This window comes from Ambystoma mexicanum, chromosome 3p, assembly GCF_040938575.1.
Source record: "Ambystoma mexicanum isolate Mex_15411 chromosome 3p, UKY_AmexF1_1, whole genome shotgun sequence".
Classification (NCBI taxonomy): Eukaryota; Metazoa; Chordata; class Amphibia; order Caudata; family Ambystomatidae; genus Ambystoma; species Ambystoma mexicanum.
Window position 1 is genome coordinate 510,401,056 of NC_090925.1, and position 19,887 is coordinate 510,420,942.

At 45.7% G+C, this 19,887-nt stretch overlaps 1 protein-coding gene across 4 annotated transcripts in view; it reads left to right on the plus strand.

Annotated features, from left to right (window-relative positions):
* UBE2V1 (ubiquitin conjugating enzyme E2 V1) overlaps positions 1 to 19,887 on the plus strand; it is a 451,752-nt gene that overhangs the window by 162,080 nt on the left and 269,785 nt on the right. For all 4 annotated transcript variants that reach the window (XM_069651179.1, XM_069651178.1, XM_069651180.1 and 1 more), the window contains one exon: positions 8,061 to 8,209. In XM_069651179.1, coding sequence (XP_069507280.1) covers positions 8,061 to 8,209 — 149 coding nt within the window. The remainder of the gene's footprint in view (positions 1 to 8,060; positions 8,210 to 19,887) is intronic.

The following is a 19,887-nucleotide window of genomic DNA, read 5'->3' on the forward strand; positions in this document are numbered from 1 at the left end:
TGATTGTATCCGCTTAGATTCACATGCGCACACTCTCCTTGTTGAGTAAATGGAACATAGACCTCTTACAACTTCTCTCTTCTGTACTTGAGCCGACTATAAGGCTCCCTCACGGCAGAAAAAACACAACCAGAGGGACCTCGACGCATGAGGGATTTTGGGTACACTGCACGTCACGTTGGGGATAGTGTTCCAGTCACGCCCATGTCCCCTTTCGATCTTCTTACTCTGTGATTACTACTAGATGTTGGACTATATGCATAGCATGTGAATCTAGAATCTAAGCAGAGACAATCAGAAATGCTATTGCGGTGAGTAATGCATGTCCTATTTCTGAGGCTTGTGGATCTGCTTGGATCATATGCTATGCATAGGCCGACATCTAGTGGTAGTCAGAGTATTACATGATTAGTTTTCTAAACTCGAAAAAGGACGTCGACTGGGCGCGTCGGTGATAGTACCTCTGGTGTGATGTCCATTGTACCTATGGTCCTTCGTGCATCGAGATCCCTCTGATTTTTTTTTCCACCATTGTAGTCTGACTCTAGTTTGCAGAGTTCTTCAGGCAGATGCCTTTGATTGGAAAAAGTTTATCATAGACTTTCCTACTATTCTTTCACTAACCACCCATCGCCCTCGGCAAGATCTTCTGCAGCAGAGTTAGACGGACAGAGCCATCGTCTACGACGACCGAACAATCGTCTCGACACTGACCGCAGCCTACACAGGCCACATCGGTCCTTGGCCCATCATAGTCGGGAGCAGGCCATTCTACTCCTTTTTAGAGAGTGCCTAATCTTTCCCCCCTCATTTCCTTCTCTTCGCCATGCTGCCATGTCCACTAATCATGGAAAATACACCATTTAATTTTACCCGTCCTGCAATAGGAAGTACCACTGGGTAGAGACAAACAGGGTGTGTAACCACTGTCTCCCACGGTATCAACCCAAAAAGAACTGCAATTCTTGCAAGCTCTTTTGACCTAAAACATTAAAGGACCGCAGAACAAAATGCTGGGCCGCCACGCCACACAGACCGAGGTCTACATTGACAGAGCTTCCAGTGATGGCATCGTCTGTCATAAGTGGCAACGAGTGCGAACGGGATTCGAGCCCCCGACTCCATTAAGCAGGCCGTTGGTCCTGTTACCGAAACTACACCCGGCGACTCAAGCACGCACACTTGGCGCCACACCATACACACATCCCACTGTTGACCAGGCTGTTGACTGTTGAAAGCCACGCAGTGTCAAAGGAAAGGTCCTCAAACTTCCCCGTCCTCTGGGCCATCGTGCTCTCCACATAAAAGACCCACAAGACCGTTTCTGACACAGCACATAAAACACTTTTGCATGCCGAAAGGTGCGTAGACTGCTCCTTCCACTACCTCGAAAATTAGAGACCGCATTAGAAAACATGTCCAGGGCCCTCTTTTTAAATCCAAGACTTTGAAATCCACTACAAATTCGATGCCTCTACCGTCTAAGCCCTATACTTCCCAAGATAGTGGCCCCTCTAAATGTAAGGGCACCTCTACACCTTTAGACACTCTTTCAGGGACCATGCATCACAAGAAGCCTACACCCTTACAGGACACTCCTACTTCAGTATTTCCAAGGTCATCTGAGCGGAACCCAGAGTTTCGATAGGGTCATGAGGAAGATGCCCTCTTTTGTAGACATTATGGACCGCCGCTGTGCGGAACTGTTTAACCTTCAGGGCCCATCTCACACAGCGGTAGCTATGGGATGAACCAGCAGTCAAGAAGGTACAACTGGACGCTTTTCAGCCTAGCACCTCCACCCAGAGCCACCACTTGGCTCCCCCTCCCAGGACTTATGTTTTGTAGACGCCTGAGGTTCATGTGACCCTGGCTTTCAAGGGGACCAGTATGATCAGGACCAGGTTGACTAAGAGCAATATTACGATAATGTCTACGTCATCCAGTCACCAGACCATCAAGATCAACCAGTGGCTTGACTCGCCAGTCAGCAACCGGCTCCAATACAATGAGCTGCTCCTCAAGAGAGAGGAGGCCCAAGTTGATAAGGACATTCTTGGAGATGAGAACTGTGCAACGCAATTCATTTCCCTCCTGCAATCTATTCAGAGACTCATTCAACCCTCTCTCCTAACACCCAACCTTACTCGAGCAGCCAATCCCTGCATCGAGAAGTTGTTCAGGCAGGCCCCTAGCGACCTGCTATACATCAGGGGTCATCTTAAACCGACTCCCTGGTGGTTACCACTTCTAGGAAAACGGCAGGTACACCTCTATCCTCCGCAGAGGTTTCACCAGATAAAGAAAGTAAAAAGATGTACACTTTTGGCAGGAAAATGGCTTCCTCGGCTGCATATCGGACTAGGATAGCCAACAATACTACCCTTTTGGCTAGCTATAGTTGCCATGAGTGGGATGATCTGCTACTATAAATTGAGACGGTCCAAGAGTCCCTAAAATCTCAGCTCCTAAAGACTATAACTGAAGACAAACGGGTAGCCAACTCTATTCTGAAAAACAAACTGGATGCCGCGGACAACGCAGGCCGTATTAAAGCTGAAGGCACACTCATTGAGTGTCATGCCTGGCTTAGGCAATCGGGTTTTAAACTTGAAACATAGGCCACATTTCTCCACTATTGAACCCAATGCTGAGTTTGGTAAACTGGCTGAGGATGCCCTTAAAAGCACCAAAGAAGAGTACGACACCCTAAATCTCTTGGGCAGCAGTTCGACAAGCCGTTTGTGCAGAAGGGGTCTTCCAACAATAGAAGTTTTCGTGGGCAGGGCCCTCAACGCTCCTGGTAACCAAACATCCTGGGGCAACTCACAGGGACAATCCTCCTAGAATTTTCAGAGAGGCTATAAGAGGTCCAGGAGCAGATGTAGAGCCTCCTCGGCCAGAGGCTCCACCCCACCCAAACAATGATGCCCCGCTCCAGGTCCCCTCCCATGCCAATGCAGTAGGCGGTTGCATTTCACAATTTACCCACACGTGGAAGGAGATCACATGAGACAAGTAGGTGTCGTCCACAGTGGTGGACGGACTTTGTATTGAACAACCACCGAACCACCCGCCAAAGCACAAGAAGATGGCAACGGAAGAGAGGCGCATATTATTGGAGGAAGTGAAAGCACTGCTGGAGAAATACACCATACAATTCGTCCCCGTAAACAAGGGTATCTATTCAACGTACGTCGTTGTGCCAAAGAAAGACCTAAACCTGCGACCGTACTAGACCTGCGCCCAGCAAACACGTATGACAAGTCACAAACATTTCACATGACTACACTTCAGGAAGTGATTCCCCTTCTAAAGCAGGGGGATTACATGGCAAATGTAATCATAACTGTTACAAGACAAACTCTGCGCTTGGGACCAATACTTTCAGTTGGTAGTCCAGAAGTAACACCAAACTTTAATCAATATTTAAAGTCTTAAGCATGATCCGAACATTGACTTGAAGGTAGTATTCTTGTATTTAAATTTTGCAATATTCCATACATATAGCCAACATGTGTTTCGACCAATTTGGTCGTTATCAAGGCCTCAGGAAATAAATTAAGTGCAAGTATCTCAAAAGACCCATCGGTCTGACTTCAAAAGCAAATGTTAATTTTCTCAGACTTGTAGCAATTGGCTAAGAGAGACATGGATTATTTTGTCCTGGGATTGATCCCATTACACAGATGACTGAGTTACTCCATGAACAATGACTACAAGTCAGTTCCGAGAAAATTAACATTTGCTTTTGAAGTCAGACTGATGACATTTCACCTTTAGTTGTTTGCTACGTTTCATCTGCTTATCTGGTGCAATGGTGAACTGCCCAGCCTGCAAACCTGGCGACTGTGGTTTGAGTCCTGAGGATGGCTTAAGTTCGACAAAGACAGTCATTGGTTCTAATTTTCCTCGTGTACGCTCGACTTGAGCCGTGGCCTTAGATATAAGTTGCTGTTAAGGATAAATTGGACACCTGTGCAGATGGCCAAACTGAAATTGATCTAATTAATGGTGAAGATGTAATCAATCCATGGGTTCTTAACTTTGTATACTATATAATAGTGAGATGATAATATATTGCTCTGTGGATTTTCTTTGCTTTCATTACTCCATGCATTAAGAGTAGCACTTCCTTTGTTATGTTGACCTTGTCTCTTGCCTCTTAGACCAGTCACAAAGCTGAGCTGTTTGATGTGCAGAGCTTGTTTTCAGTTGTTGCTTTGGACCATTAGGCCCCACGGCTTCTGATACCCATTCAATTTACCTTTGGTGCGTGGAATGGCTTGCGCCTAAATATACGAGGGAGAATGTTAAATGAAGGTTCTTTGATTTAAGCTCTCTGCTGCAGCGGATTTTAGTATAACTGTGCTCAGTGTTGCACCAGGGTGGAACCTTGAAATGGCGCCATGGCGCCATGGTGCCGGGTCTGTTAAATCAAACTTTAGCGATGCAGAGCACATGCAGAATTTATGTTGTATCCTTGTTGGCACATGGGGCCCTTTGTTTTGCATTGACTTCACTGCATTAATGTAAATGTTATGTGGCAGAAATTTGGACACTTCCCTTTCTGCCACAGTTTTTATACCACAGGATCTTAGATGGGCGTCTACAGACTTTGAACTGTGCATTTCATTCTAGGTGCGCATTTACCGCTGGATGCAACGCAAACAAAACTAGACACAATCCAGACCACTGCACGCTTTGTTAGGCAATTTTATATAGATAAAACACAGTGCATCAATAAGCATTTTACATTGGGTCAGCATAGCAATTCAAATGTGTTTTCCCTCTAACGTGAGACATCCTAACTGTCGCTCTTTGGCTGTGACAGCAATACACTATGAATAGAGTTTCAGGTCCGTTACTCCCCTACCCTTGCCTAATGTTGTATTAGTGGCTAGATATAGATGTGATCATGAAATTCTGATTCCCCCACCCCTCTGTGCCAGCTAACACTTTGGATTCTGCCTACTTTGTTAATCTTTTGGCATCAGAACGATTACATAGGTTCTGCCTTCCGTGTCCACTTGGACACCTTGCTAGTTAAAATATCTGGCAGAAGGGGGTCCTAATTGATTATTGACCTATTTATACTCACACTGAGCTCTGTTTTTCAGAATGATCGCCTCGCCCTTGACATGCCAGGCCATTCTTGCAGCCAAGTACAATTCATCCCATTTCTGCCAGGATACTGCCCCAGATTCAAAATTCTATTTTGCTTTACTTTCTGAAACTGACTACTATCAGTGAAAGTGTTAGTTATTCGTACACTCAGAACCTGTGGCCTAACATATCTAGCACGCTCCATTCACCCCTGTACTAAGTGTTAGTAACCTACGTGTCACTCTTTTCTCCCCAATACTAAATGTTATCTATCTACTACACTACACACACAATATGCTGCACACATTATTTAGCTCATAACCTCTCCTACAGTTATACATTCTCCAGTTGTAAAACATTTTGTAGGTCAATATTTTGGTAGGAATACTATTAACTTGGTGTTACTTGCTTAGGAGTTTGATAAGTTGTTTATTCAGAGAGGCTGGCTGGATGCGGGGTGGCAGTTTTTGTAGTGCCCTTCAAATAGGTCTTGTTGACTAAGCAAAGGATGTGTTCAGCTTAGTATTGAGTGATAAATATAGGTGTGGAGGTGCTTGGCATACCTGTATATTTTGTGGTCCACATAATAGTTTAAAGAACAACCCAGCATGGTTTGTTGGCGCTACGTGCCCAATTAGCACGTTGAGTGCGTTTTACCAATGTGTAGTAGTTGTCTACCAATTTATATGGCTACATGGCCTAGTTATGTCTGGGGAAGAGGTTTTAATGTGATCTCACTTACAGTATATACATGCCAGTGTTGTAGTACACTCTAGTTATTGCAGGATGCACACAGATTATGTGTGGGCCATTGTAGGTGTGTGTGTGTAGGTGTGTGTGTAGGTGTGTGTGTGATAGTGATATCCAAGGTCGATATGTTTGCTACATCAAAGTGTAGTGCTTCTGCTTGTCACACTGTTGATCAGGCCGGCCCGTTTTGTAGAGCAAGGTTTGCACTTGTGACAAGCCTGAAGTCTGGGCGTGTTGGGCCCAGACATATGGTTTGCCTTAGTTATTTGGTGGGGTATGACGGCCCAATGGAACTGGTCTGTGTGAGTGATGTTTTAACTTGGTTGTATCTGTGTCGGAATAGTGAGCTGAACGTAGGTTTGCTCCTGGTTGTCGAGTCAATAATTTAAGTGGTTGGTCTTCAGTTTCACAGGAGCTGTATGATTGGCTGCACTAATTTCTCCCCTCTGTTTGCTGAGTGGTTGATAATTGTTGTCTTGTCCATGTATGTGTGGCAGGTTTGGAGTGTGCGTTCACCTTTTCTTGGAGCATAGGGCGTGTATTTCCCCAGTCTTCCTTACTTTGGCGTTCCAGTGTTTCTTCTACTTAAGGTGGGCTGTGGTGTTGTGACTTCTGACTATATTGTGGTGTATTTGTGTGATATTGAATGTTCTGTGATGACTTACTGTGTGTTGTGTGACGGGAGCACCTGTGTGCTGCTCAGAGAATGTTGGATGAGTGCTTTTGAATGAATTTTCTATGCAAGTGTCATTTGAGCCGAGCTGTATGAATCTGGTGGGCATTGGGTATTTCCTGTCTTTCATGTCTACTTATCCCCAACAATCTGGCTATCTGTCAATGCACAACCACTCTCATTTCAAGTTACTTTGTCTAGTCTACAAAGCTGTCCATGGTCTTGCTCCTCAGTTGCTGCCTGATTGTATCTCCATTCACTCTCCATGTCTTTCCCTCCGATCCTCCTCTGCATTTATCGCACTGTCCCTCACTTTCGCTGTGCTGCCTCTCCTTGCAATATCTCTGTGCTCTCCGTTTTCCACTGAAACACACTGCCCAGAACACTCAGTCAGCCCAACTGTGGATTTTATCAAAGCTCGGCTTAAACTACACTGAGTTGTTGCTATAAGGTAAAGCTTTGCAAATGCAACACAAAGATTATTTTTATGAGACTGAATACTATATTGTAGGTTACATTAGCAGTTTGGAGGCAGCACAAGGCAATCGAAGTTGTCAGAATGTGAGTGTTCCTTACTGTTGAGACGCCTGCTTTCAAAGACTTTCTGCCAGAGTGGTCCCCTTTTACAGTGCCCTCCTTTCTATTTGGGCCTACCCCACAACACAGCTCCTCCCATATACTATCCCCTGGCCCGCCAAATATGACACAACCCGAAATAACCCCTTTGACCTCTTACATTGCATTATATAACTCTCTTCTTGTCAGTCATTGATCCATACAACTGAAAATTGCTTCGGTACCGAGCGCCCTTTCCTCATATCCTTGGTGGCCATCTTTGGTTGCGCTGCATTTACTTTCCAAAACTCGCTTGCAAGAGCGTCTCCTCAGTAAACTACTGCATTAGCAGAGCTAATGGTTGTGCTTGCAGCCTTCTGTATGTACCCTTGCTTTACTACATTTGTTTCATGCATCTGCTGTCACCCGATTGTACAGCCGACCAGCTGCGCCCTTTTTCGTCATTTTACTTTCTAAAAAAAGGGGCATTATGTCATGATCCGGAGATAAATGCAACTGTTGGAATAAAACGTATGCTGCATTTGTAGCTTTGAACTATTCTTTCAGATCCACAGTGGGCGAAAACTAAAGATCTCTTTTGTTTTTATATCTGGGCATTATCACCTCTGCAAAATGTGTACCTGTGCGGATAGTTTTAAAATCCTAGCAACATAGTTTTTAAATGTCTTACCAATTTCTGGTATTGAATTTAAAAGGTAGCACTGCCCTCAATTTTATTTATTCAACTTGCAGGGTGGGGTAGACTCTAGGCCATCTCTCACATTAAGTGGCTATTCTAGTTATGTCATGCTACTAGCTAGACATTTCTGTAGCCAGCGTCCTGCAAGAAAAAGGGTGGGTCGCAACACTTCAGATATTTTTTTTAAAAGTGTGATCATCACATCATCTGCGTCACATGCATGGTGGCTACATTATCTGCAGCAAAAACATTTTTGTTATGTTTGACTTTTTCTAGGAGTAAAGGTCCCTCGCAATTTTCGGCTGCTGGAAGAACTTGAGGATGGTCAAAAAGGGGTAGGAGATGGAACTGTTAGTTGGGGTCTTGAAGATGATGAAGATATGACCCTTACGAGATGGACAGGAATGATTATAGGACCTCCAAGAGTAAGTGACACCTTTTATATAAAATGAATTGAAACCTTGAAGCAAGTTTTTGCCAACACAGCTTTAAACTAGTTTATAAAAAAAGTTCTTAACACAATGTGACACATTCTGTGACCACCAGGAAACTCCGCATAGATTTGTATTATCTATGTAAGGTGCGGTATAAAATGCTTTCTGTAAGTCCTGCCTCCTTTGTGACTGCATGATCAATTTTATATGCTAAGATTGTATTCTCGCCGCTGCACCCAAAGATGTTACTGCATTTTCACAGATTGGTTAATGGCATGCCTTTTTTGTCTTTTTTGTTTTCTGTGTTTTCTTGTCTCGACTAAAGCTTATCCTTCTGTTGGCTTGTTCCAAAGAGTGCAGGGGTTCTGAGAGGCAATTTATTTCGAATGAACTTCACATGGCCTTTTCCATTTGTTGGGAAACCTGAACTTGGTTCCTGCTTGCTCTAAGCTTTGAGACTTTGCCTGTTCAAGCAGATGCAAAAACTAGGTCTGAGAAGCCCAGAAGATTTTGAAATTGATTCTGAGAGACCAGACCGTTCTGTGTGAAGGCCGCCTGCTGCTGGACCTGGTGTTGTGGTCAGTACTGCAGACAGTCAAGGATAATGGTTTTGGTGAAAAGGGGTATTTGGTCCAGAATCTTAGCTGAGCCATTTATGACCCTTTATGTCCTGTGCCAGAGAGGCCCCTACTACGCCTGGGGGAGGAAATTCAGAACCTGTAAACTTTCCTCTTCACCCTTCCAAAGGGGGAATTAATACAGACACATGAGGAATGCATAAAACATCATCAAAGGCTGTTTTAAACCTGAAACCGCTCAGATGATCTCATAAGTGTGTGGAACATTACACTGCTAATGAAAATAACTTATGCATTCAGCTTTTAAGAAATGATTCCATTATATTTTCAAATTAATGACTGCCTCTTGTACAAGACTCTCATGAGCAATAGGGTACTTGGGTACATGATCCTCTCCAACCTTTTGGAAAATTGTGCTTTTCCATACTCTCAAAATGATTTTTTTGTTACCAAGAGTGCACGCCTTGCAATTGTGAGACATTTTACAGCTTGCCAAAACTTCCACAAAGTTGGCAATCGGTCATCCGGACTATTCTCTCGAGCACATTTGTTGTAAATAGGTGTGAATGGGTTCCTGTAGGATGATTGCAGGACATGCGTTTGTCAGCTTTGCAAATCGAGTAAAGGTTTAATAATAGAAATCAAACTCATTGCAGAGGGAATTCTGCCAGTGATTTTTATGACCAAGTGCTTCAAGGCCTAAATACACATGTGAAGTCAGTTCTGTGCACCCACTGCAAGGTTGTTTCTGTTCACACAAACCAAATGCAGGGGGTTCATACTGCAGAGAATGTGCTAAAAGGCTGTTTTGGTCAACAGAGAAAATGTGTTGGCATATCTGCCTGCTTAGATGGATTAAAGAGGCAGAAGGGTAGAGAGCTCCCGAGACTGGCACCTAGTGAAATGAGAAGCCAAGAGGAGATGAGCAAGTTGACGGCAGCACATTTTAGAACTTCTTAAGGCAAGATATAATTTCTGATTTGAGGACTCAGCCTATTCCTACCCAGATTTGAAGATGGAAAGGTGTATAACCTATCCCTGAGAGGGGGTTGGGGGATTCACTAAACAAGAGGTGAAATGTGTATAAAGGAGGTCTCAGACTTTGTCTGCATTTGGTGCAGTAAGGAGGTGGTTTGAGGAGAAACTCTGGCAGCCAAAACATACAAGTGAAACCCGGATAGCACCTGAACCTGAGATGCATTGACAACCATAGAGCACTTGAACGGCGCAGGTGTTGAGAAGCTTAAAGCACCTGGTCCTGAGATGGAGTGACTGGGCATGCATTTGGCCCTAAGAGCAGGCAGCACAGAGAGCAATTGATCCTGAGAGGTAATAAGAATCAGAAATGACTGATTCTTGAAGTGTTAAATGGTTGGAAACCAAAGTTGGAAAGAAGTATAAATGCATGAAAGCATCAAAACCGAATAGCTGGTGGTTTGATTTATGGCTCCCGGTGGCAGTATGCTTAAAATACACCCAACACAGACTTGAGAGCGGATTAGGTCTTCAAGCGGAAGGAAAATATTCTAACGGTAGGGTGCGCCAAATGTGTTGAGAGCGATGAGGAAGGAGAATCTTCAGTTGGCAACTCTGAGATGAGGAAAAAGTTAACTTAATTATTTTGAAATGTTTCTTTAGCAAAATGGTGCAAGATCATGAATGGGATTTAATTCCCACCTACTTTTTTTTTTAGATAGAACAGCACTGTGGTGTCCGTGACTACCTGAACCACTTTCCCAAGGACCATGTTTAAGGGCCACGATGCCTGCCTTTGCCTGTCCAAGCCGGATCGGGATGTGGACTCCTGCCTATCCCAAATACCACCCTCTGAGGAAATCCTGCGCTGGTGCTGCTGCAACCTGCTCCCCTGTTTGCAATCTGCCCGCCGCAGCGCCTTCCCACATCTATTTGGTACGCAAGTGAGCACTACACATCTGCACACCTTAACACCTCCCGCCCCTTAATCTCAACCTGATGACCTTACCCCACGTCGAGATTGAGCTCATTCACTCATTCACTCCACAAAGATATTCTCCCTGATGGAAGATCCACTCTGGGGACTCCCCCAGAGGCCATGCATTACCCCAACCTACTTCATTCCTATTTCACTTTTTAGCTACCACGACCCAACACCGGAAAACAACCATCCTCCCTTGGAACATCATATCTCCAACCCTACCCCTCATGGCACATACGCACCTTAAGGACTTGCACCCAGACCCCAGCCACCCACGCCAACCATGCATCCCTGCATGCCAACCTAACCTCTGTGCCCGCTTCTCTACCCCAAACTACAGGCATAAACATTTGCCTAAGGGATCATACAGCTATCGTACATAAAACTCTCCCCTAAACTGACGGCTGTCAACAGCATCCTCAAAGCGTGTAAGCTTATTTCCAAACAGAACCCCCCACCCCCAAACAGCACTCCTGCCATCTGGTAGGGCGCTTATCCTCTCTCCCATTAAAATGTGGGCTCATTGATGCATTAATGCAAGATATATCGATGCACATGCATTGGACATTAACAACCTGATCGCCTCCCTAGATCTTGATTTTCTAGCAACCACAGAAACTTGGCTGCACCTGGTATCTGGCACTGCACTCTCATTTTGCTCTGACTACCGGTTATACCATCGGCTATATGGACATACCGAATGCAAGGGGTGGGGGGAGTAGCGCTTATTGCAAGTGATTCCCTACCCATCTGAGTTATCAACACCTCCCTTCCAGCCAACTGTGACATACTATCAACCAAACTGGACTTATCCAACTCAGACACTATTTCCATCCACACTATCTACCAACCTTCAAGCAGAACCTCTTCCACACCTTGGGCCCCTCATCCAAAATGATCCTCCTAGGAGATTTCAACATTGGTTACAACGATCCCGATGATACTGCAGCAACCTCGCTCACTAACTCCCTTAACGCTCTCGGCTTAACACAATGCATCGACACACCAACTCACAATATATGTTGTATCCTAAATTGGATCATAAACCATAATTGCCAGGTGACTATTAAACAGCCTGTGCCCTTGGTCTGACCACAACATTGTGCAATTCGTTATCTCCCCAACAGTAACAGTGTACACCATTCCAACCCCCATCCGGCTGCCTCCTACTCTTGCATGGAGCTCCAAATCCCTCACCAAGGCCTAAGCCCCCTTTTTCCCACTGATCTCACCTCACTAGGAGACCTATATGCCAAAACCCTCTCTGATGCTATTGACACTATAGCCACCCGCTTGAGCCATACAAAACTAAACCATCAGCACACAGAAATATGTGGTTTACCCCAGAACTCCAAGAACTCTGATCCAACAAATGATTTGCCGAAACTAATTGCAAGAAATCACCCTCCGAGGAGAACTAACTACTGTTTGCATCAGCAGCCAAACAGTACAAAAAAGTGATCCTCCTGGCCAAATGTTCCACCTACAACGCCTGCATTATTGACTCCAAATCCAACACCCGAGAAATGTTCACTATCCTTGGATATATATCATTACCTTCAGCTTTGCTGCTTCGGAAAAATAATTCTCCACCAGAGGGCGTTCTGATCGAGTCTGCGGCGTTGATGTACCTCGTGGTATCCGTCGTCATCTGCAGTATAAATAGCTCGAGCCGCGCCCGTTGGCCTCCGTTCTATTTTTCCTATAGCTTTCGTTTCAAGAAAACAGCGCTTCAATTCTTGAAAATGCCTTAGTCATCGAACCCTTTCACGCCTTAAACTGGCTTTAAGAAATGTCAGAAATGCGGTAAAATGATGTCGATAACAGATCCCTGTCAAAATTGCCTCTGGTGCCTCGGTCCCTACCATCGGATAGACTAGTGCGTTTCCTGTCAGGCGATGACCCATAAAGCTAAAAAGGAACATAGAGGTAAACTGGCGGTGGGGGAGGAGTCCTCGAAGTCTCCTTCGAGAAGGATGAAAGGCTCGGCTGAGTCTAGTGAGGGACGTTGCAAATCGAAGAAATCAAGGTCGAGGAGTAGATATAGGAAGTCGTCTTCTTCAAAAAAGTTGAAGAAAAGCCAACGCTGGTCTTCCTCTTCTTTGACGTCTTCAGAAGGGTATTACCTGCCCTTCTAAACATGATTCCTCGAAGAAATGGGAGGCTTTCAGAGCCTCAATGTTAAAAATCTTTGAGAACGTGGCCCAGACCCCCTCAAAGAATTCTAGTGAAAGCCATGTCCCTGCTCATACTAAAAGTGACAGGGGAAGATCTAAGATAAAAAGATCCGATGACAAATCGTTGAGGGCGTCGTCCAGGGAATCCACTGTGATGCCTCTCAAATGCCTACCAGTGAAGAAAAACGGAGGCAAAACTCGACAAAATGGCGTCGGATACTTATCCGCCATTAAAATCGTCATCAAAGGCTTCGTCGAAGCCTCTTTCGAAGACGTCTGAGTCCAAGATGTCGTCAGGCCACTCGAAGACTCGAGGGTTCCTTCAACACCGTCTATATCTCCTTCGACTGTATCAAAGCCATTACCGATAACGTTGACGCCATCGACTCCTTTGTCGACGTCTTCGTTAATTCCTATTACTAAATCGACTGTCTAAGGCAAAGTCTATGCCACCGGAGAAGATTTTTCATCCAGAAAATAGACAGGATTTTTTTCAAATCCATGTCCTCTATTTATGAGGAAAAATCCTCAGAGGAGGATGTTTCACCAGCTGGTGTAAAGTTTGGAACAAGGGAAGTTTTTGAGGTGTTTATTGACCCTCATTCAAAAATGGCAGACCTATGAGTGCCTGCAGACCTCAAGTGGTCTGGATACATCGCCAGAGTATGAGTTTGAAAAACCTGACCCAGCTGATCATGCAGATGCAGGATACAGGAGATTAATGAGTAGGGTAACATAATTTATGGGATGGAACAGAAATTCCCATACTTACCAAGAGTATCACATGACAGACATCTTTTCGGGGGGACCTCAACAAGACCCCATACTTCCTTTTCACATAGCTTTGCAAAGGAAGGGGAGTACTGCATGGGAAAACCCTGAGTCAGCTCCTGCAGTTAATAAGAAATTCACATCTAAATACAGGCCCTCTTCTTCAGACCTTGAATATTTAAGGAAACATCCATCACCTGAAAGTCTAGTGGTTCAGGCGGCCACGTCTACTAGGAATGCAGCATACCCTACAATTCCCCCGGACAGGGATGATTAAAAAAATTGATGCATGTTCCTGTTAAATTTTTTCTTCGAGTAGCATGGCATTGAAATCTACAAATGTAACTTGCACCCTTGCAAGATTTACTTACACCATGTGGGACTGTATGACAGCGGCAGCTGAACATATCCCTGATGGTGAGGAATGGGAAGGTTTCCTAGCCGTAGTTAATGATGGAAAGGTTTGGCCACTGCTGACAGCATCAGTAGGTCCATGGCATCTAGTACTGTGCTACCCAGATTCGCGTGGCTGAGAAAGTCGGTTTTGCATCGGATGTGCAGGCCAGACTTCTCAATATGCCATTTGACGGCTTGAGGTTGTTCGGCAGCAAGGCGGATGAAAGTTTGGAGAAGCTGCAGACCTCTGAAGCGGCAGCAAAGTCACTTAGTGCCGCAATATGACAACCTCAACAACGCCCCTACACAGGCTCATCTTCCAGGAAGACTCGCCGCTTTCGATTTCATTCCTCATTTCGAAAAGGAAGGGGACAGGCCAGTCAAAGAGGACCAAGGAAGTTTCCTCGGGGGCGAGGAAAAGGTGCTAGCTCTGCCCTATCAGCGGCAACTGTCCCATCAGCCGCTACTGCAGCTGCTGCAAAGCCACACTAGGTTTTGACCCACAAGACCCCAGTGGGAGGCAGAATCTCTCAGCATCTGGAAGAGTAGCGGGGCATTACATCAGATGCTTGGCCACTGGAAACAGTATACCAAGGTTACTGCCTTCCCTTTCAGAAGAAACCTCAGAATCACCCTCCAGGATACAACTCTGCCAAAATTCCAGACCCGCTCCTGTTGCAGGAAATGTTAACCCTGCTAGAGAAAGGTGCAATAGAACATGTACCTGTAGCAAGAGGGACAAGGGTTGGTACTCCCCATAGTTTCTCATCCCAAAGAAGGACGGAGGATTGAGACCCATCTTGGATTTAAGAAACTTGGACAAGTTCCTCAGGAAGGACCAGTTCAAGATGGCAGTAGTGGTAGCGAGTCTCCAGAAGAGTGGGAATTCACGTATACCCCTACCTGGACGATTGGTTAATCGGGGCATGGTATCCAGAACAAGCCCAGGAACATCTAAGCAAGACCTGCCACTTCCTGCACAGACTGGGCTTCTCTCTGAATTTCAAGAAGTCACATATGATGCAATCACAAACTCCAACTTATCGGAGCAGTCCTGGATACGTTCTCAGAAAAATCCTCGCCTCCCGAAGAGAGAACTCATCACATTCTGCAGATGGTGACAAAGTTCCAAAATGCCCAGCATCTGGCGGCCTTCGATTTTCTAAGGTTGCTCGGTCTTATGGCATCCTGCATTTTTCTGGTGCCAGAGGCCAGATTGTTGATGAGATCCCTACAGTGGGCCCTCAGGAAGTGGTCCCAATTTTCGGGGGAGATGTCAGATCTTTTGCAAGTTCTTACCAGAGTGGCACAAGATTTGCAATCGATGGTGGGCTTGCAACAAACATATCCTCAAAGGAGAATCTTTTTGGCAACCATGGCCGGCGATAAAGCTAGTGACGGATGCCTCACTCACAGGGTGGGGAGCCCACACCAACGAAGTGACAATCAGCGGTCATTGGTCTCCATTGGAGTCCAAACTACAAATCAACCTTTTGGAGCTGAGGGCTATCGGACTAGCGCTGAAGGCCTTTCTGCCCTCTGTACGGGGAAAGAATGTCCTGATGATGACTGACAACACAGTGGCCATGTACTACCTCCAAAAAGAGAGGAGGAGTAGGGTCACTACCACTGTGCAGAGAAGCAAGGCAGCTCTGGTTCTAGGCAATATAGGAAGGAATCTCTCAAACAGCAATTCACCTAGCTGAGGAGCAGAACATGGTGGCGGACGCTCTGAGCAGGCAGAGCACAGTATCCAACGAATGGGAACTAGCTCAGGAAGTCCTTCAAGAGATCTTCGCCCTTTGGGAACCCTGCAAGTGGATCTGTTCGTGACCGGTGCCAACCGGAAATGCAAACTGTACTGCTCAAGGGAATTTCCCCCAAGAGGAGCTCTAGGAGACGTGTTCGTGGTGGACTGGGAATTTCCATTCCTGTATCTGTTTCCTCCAGTCCCTGTGATTCCTCAAGTAATCAGGAGGTTAAGAAAGTTCGGGAAATCCATGATCCTAATTGCCCCGGATTGGGTCAGGAGAATGTGGTATCCGGACCTTCTAGACATTTCCCTCTGCCCTCCAATACGTCTTCCACAAAGAGAGGACCTTCTCTTGCGAGAGGTTGGTCGGGTTCTCCATCCACAGGTCAAGACACTCCGGCTTCATGCATGGTTTCTGAGAGGCTGAGATACAAGGATTGGGACCTTCCGGATGACCAAATGGAGATTTTGCTTTCGGTCAGAAGGCCAGCAACGAAATCTCTGTACCGGTGTTGTTGGATCAGGTTCAGTAACTGGTGCAGAGATAAGAATGTGGACCCTGTTCAATGTAATATTCCTACAATATATTTTTCTTTTACATTTGGCCAATTTGGGGCTCCAAGTTGGCACGATAAAAGTTTGTGCCAGGCTATCCATTTTTAAGCGCTCCTCAGAGGAGGAATTTTATTTCAAGATACCTTTTTTAATTGTACAGTTCTTAAAAGGGCTTACTAATGTGTTTCCTCCAATACCTTTTCAAGTACCTGTGTGGGATCTAAATTTCGTGTTGACATTTCTCACATGTATTCCATTTGAGCCATTGCATTCTTGCCCGTTAAGGCTCCTTACTCTAAAAACAATACTGCTAGTGGCAAATACTTCAGCCCGCAGGGTGAGCGAGTTGCAGACGCTTTCTAGCAAACCTCTTCACACCATCTTTCACAAAGATGAAGTTTTTCTTAAGGTCAAGCCCTCTTTTCTACCGAAAATGTTCACAGATTTTCACCTGTCTCAATAGATAACATTGCCTGCATTTTATCCTCCTCCTCACGCAAGTAAGGAGGAAGAAAGATAACACAGATTAGACCCTAAGAGGGCTCTAGTTTCTGTATATCGCTAAATGTTGTCATTGTGACCAACTTTTTGTGGGATATACTGGCCTAAATTAGGGCTGGCCGTGACAAAACAAACATTGCCCAGATGGATAATTTTAGCTATAAGTGAATGTTAGATTGTCTGGGAAAGATCCTCCAGATGGGCTGAGAGCTCATTCAACCAGGGGCATGGCGACTTAAACAGCTCTTCAGAGAGGTGTCCCGATACAAGATTTTTGGGAAGCAGCCACCTGGTCATCCATGCATGCATTTGTAAAGCACTGCTCCCTAGACTCAACTTCTTCACAGGGGGCTATCTTTGCAAAATCAGTACTTCATACTGTACATGATTAATATTTATGGTACAACCTCCTCCAATTCAAACTGCTTTGGGAGCCTATCTAAAATGAGGAATACGTGGGAGGACACAATCCATTCGAAGAACAAGTTACTTTCCAACTGTAACGTTCTTTTGACTGGATGTTCCTCCCACGTATTCCTCATTGACCCTCCCAGCCTACCCCACAGTACAGTTTGTGTTTTACACTCAAGGTTCCTTTAAAGCTTTTGGTCAAAGGGACACGCCTCATCTACTAATTGACTACAATATACGAAAAAACAGAACTGAGGCCAACAGGCGCGGCTCGAGCCATTTATACTTTGGATGACATCGACGTCGCAGACCTTCAGTGCGATTATGGGTTCCCCTTCTCGTAGGGCTTTTTAGATGCGGGAGATACTAGCTGTGCCTCCTGCTTCTTCTACCAGTACCCGCAACAGCGGACTCGTTTGCGGTTCTTCCGGAATTCCATCCCACAGTTCTGACACTCTATGGACGATAGCCCCATACGCTATGAACGAGTCCTTTGCCAAATCATACTTTGCGCACCATTCCACAACGGTCAACAGTTTGCCCTCCTCAAACAGGTCTCCCACTTTCTCGCATCCCTTCCCTTGAAGGCGCTGCACCCCTGCCCTCCCTATTGCCAATCACAGTTTCCGGTCTACTCCCCAGGGCAGGTATCCATCATAGAGACCTTCCAGCTCTTTTTTCCAGATATATTTCCTCCATGGTACCCTTATGGCCTCGAACATGACCGAAGTTCCCCACCGGATTCCACAGCAGCTCCACCCCCTTCCTATGTTATCGCAGTTCCCCTACCAGGCCCCCCTGCACACAATTGTCCCCAATCCAGTATCGCCTGTAGCTGTGCTGCTATATAGTATTTCTCATGTTCTGGTAGACCTAGGCCCCCTTCAATTCTGGGTCTGCGTAACATTAAGAGGGACACCCGCAAAACAGTTTCCCCACTTTACCATCCAGCATTTTGAAAAATATCTTTTTCGCCACATGTGTTATGTTGGTGAAGAAGTAGAGCAATCTTGGTAAAATCACCATTTTGCATAGTGCCACTCTACCCATAAGGGAGAGTGGGAGGTCTTTCCAGAATTGTATCAAGTCTCCTGTCCTCGAGAGTGCCCTCCCAGTGTTGTGGGTAAATGTTTCCTCCATGTAGTGAAATATTTGTATTCCTAGGTATTTACCGTAACCATTGGGATGTCCTTTATGTAGGACCCCCGAAGCCCTCCCAAGGGGACCAAGGGCTGATTTTTCCTTGTTAATGCGAAAGCCTGATATGTGATGAAAGTTCTTCAGAATCTCAAGTAATCGTGGCAGGTTTTCCCGCGGGTTGAAAATGTACAGAAGATCATCTGCGTATGATACTATGTGCTGGATCCCTCCACCCCTATCCCCGCCTCTGCCATCTCCTGCCGTTAAAAACTTTGAGGGCTCCAGAGCTAGAGCAAAGAGTACCTGAGACACCGCACAGCCCTGATGAGTCCCCCTGCCCATTTCCCAGATACCCAGTTATTGGTTCTGACCATTGCCATTGGTTTGTTGTACAATAAGGCCAGTCCTCGACACATTTTCCCCAAATCAAAATTTCCTCGACAGCCATTTCCATTCCAGGGAGTAAAATGCTTTGATAGCGTCAAAGGAGGCCACCGGTAGGGCCCGTTTACGGGACTTGACACGGTCCATAACGTGATGGAGGTGGGTTATATTGGTGGTCGTGTTTCTGCCCCCGATTAACTCACATTAATGAAAGTGGACCAGCTGTGGAGCCACTCTCGCTAATCTGGCTGCCAGAGTCTTACCCAGGATTTTCCCATCTAAATTCAGTAAAGAAATGGGGCGATACGACATGCAATTTAGTGGGTCCTTCCCCTCCATCAGAATTACTGTTATAATGGCCTCCCTCATAGACCCTGGGAGGAGGCCCTTCTCAAATGCCTAGTCATACACCTTTTTGAGTTTTTGAGCTAGGAGATCTATATATTCTGAATACAATTTGATGGGGAATCCATCACTACCCGGGGGCTTGCTCTTCCTCATGGATTGTATTGCCTATCTAATGTCATCTTTCTCTCTTGTGGCTTCTAGTTCCATATCGTCCCCCAGTCCCGTCAAATCATGTCCATCTGGTCTTCCACATCTACCTACCCATTTTCACTCTTGTATAAATCCTCCTAAACGCCCCTTTAATCTTTTCCTGGATACCCACCCTCTCCCCCGATTTAGTTTTGATTTGAGTAATCCCCCTCCTTGGGCCCTCCCTGATTATCAACCATGCCAGTAACTTCCCGGCCTTATCCCCCTCTCCATGTAGCCGGGTGTAGTGTTTACTATTATCGAAATGTGCCAGGACCGCCAGTGTATTATGGTAGCGCTCCAGACATGGTGCCAGTCTATCTCCCACTTGAGTACCTTCCCCAGCTTCCCAATCCTGTTCCGCTACCCGTCTCTCCGTTTGGCGCAGTGTCTCCTGTAGCCTGTTTCTCATGCCCACTGTCGTGGAGAGACATACTCTCCCTATAGTCACCTTGAAAGCTTCCCAGAGCATTTCCATTGAATCCACCGACCCCTCGATTAGTTAAAAG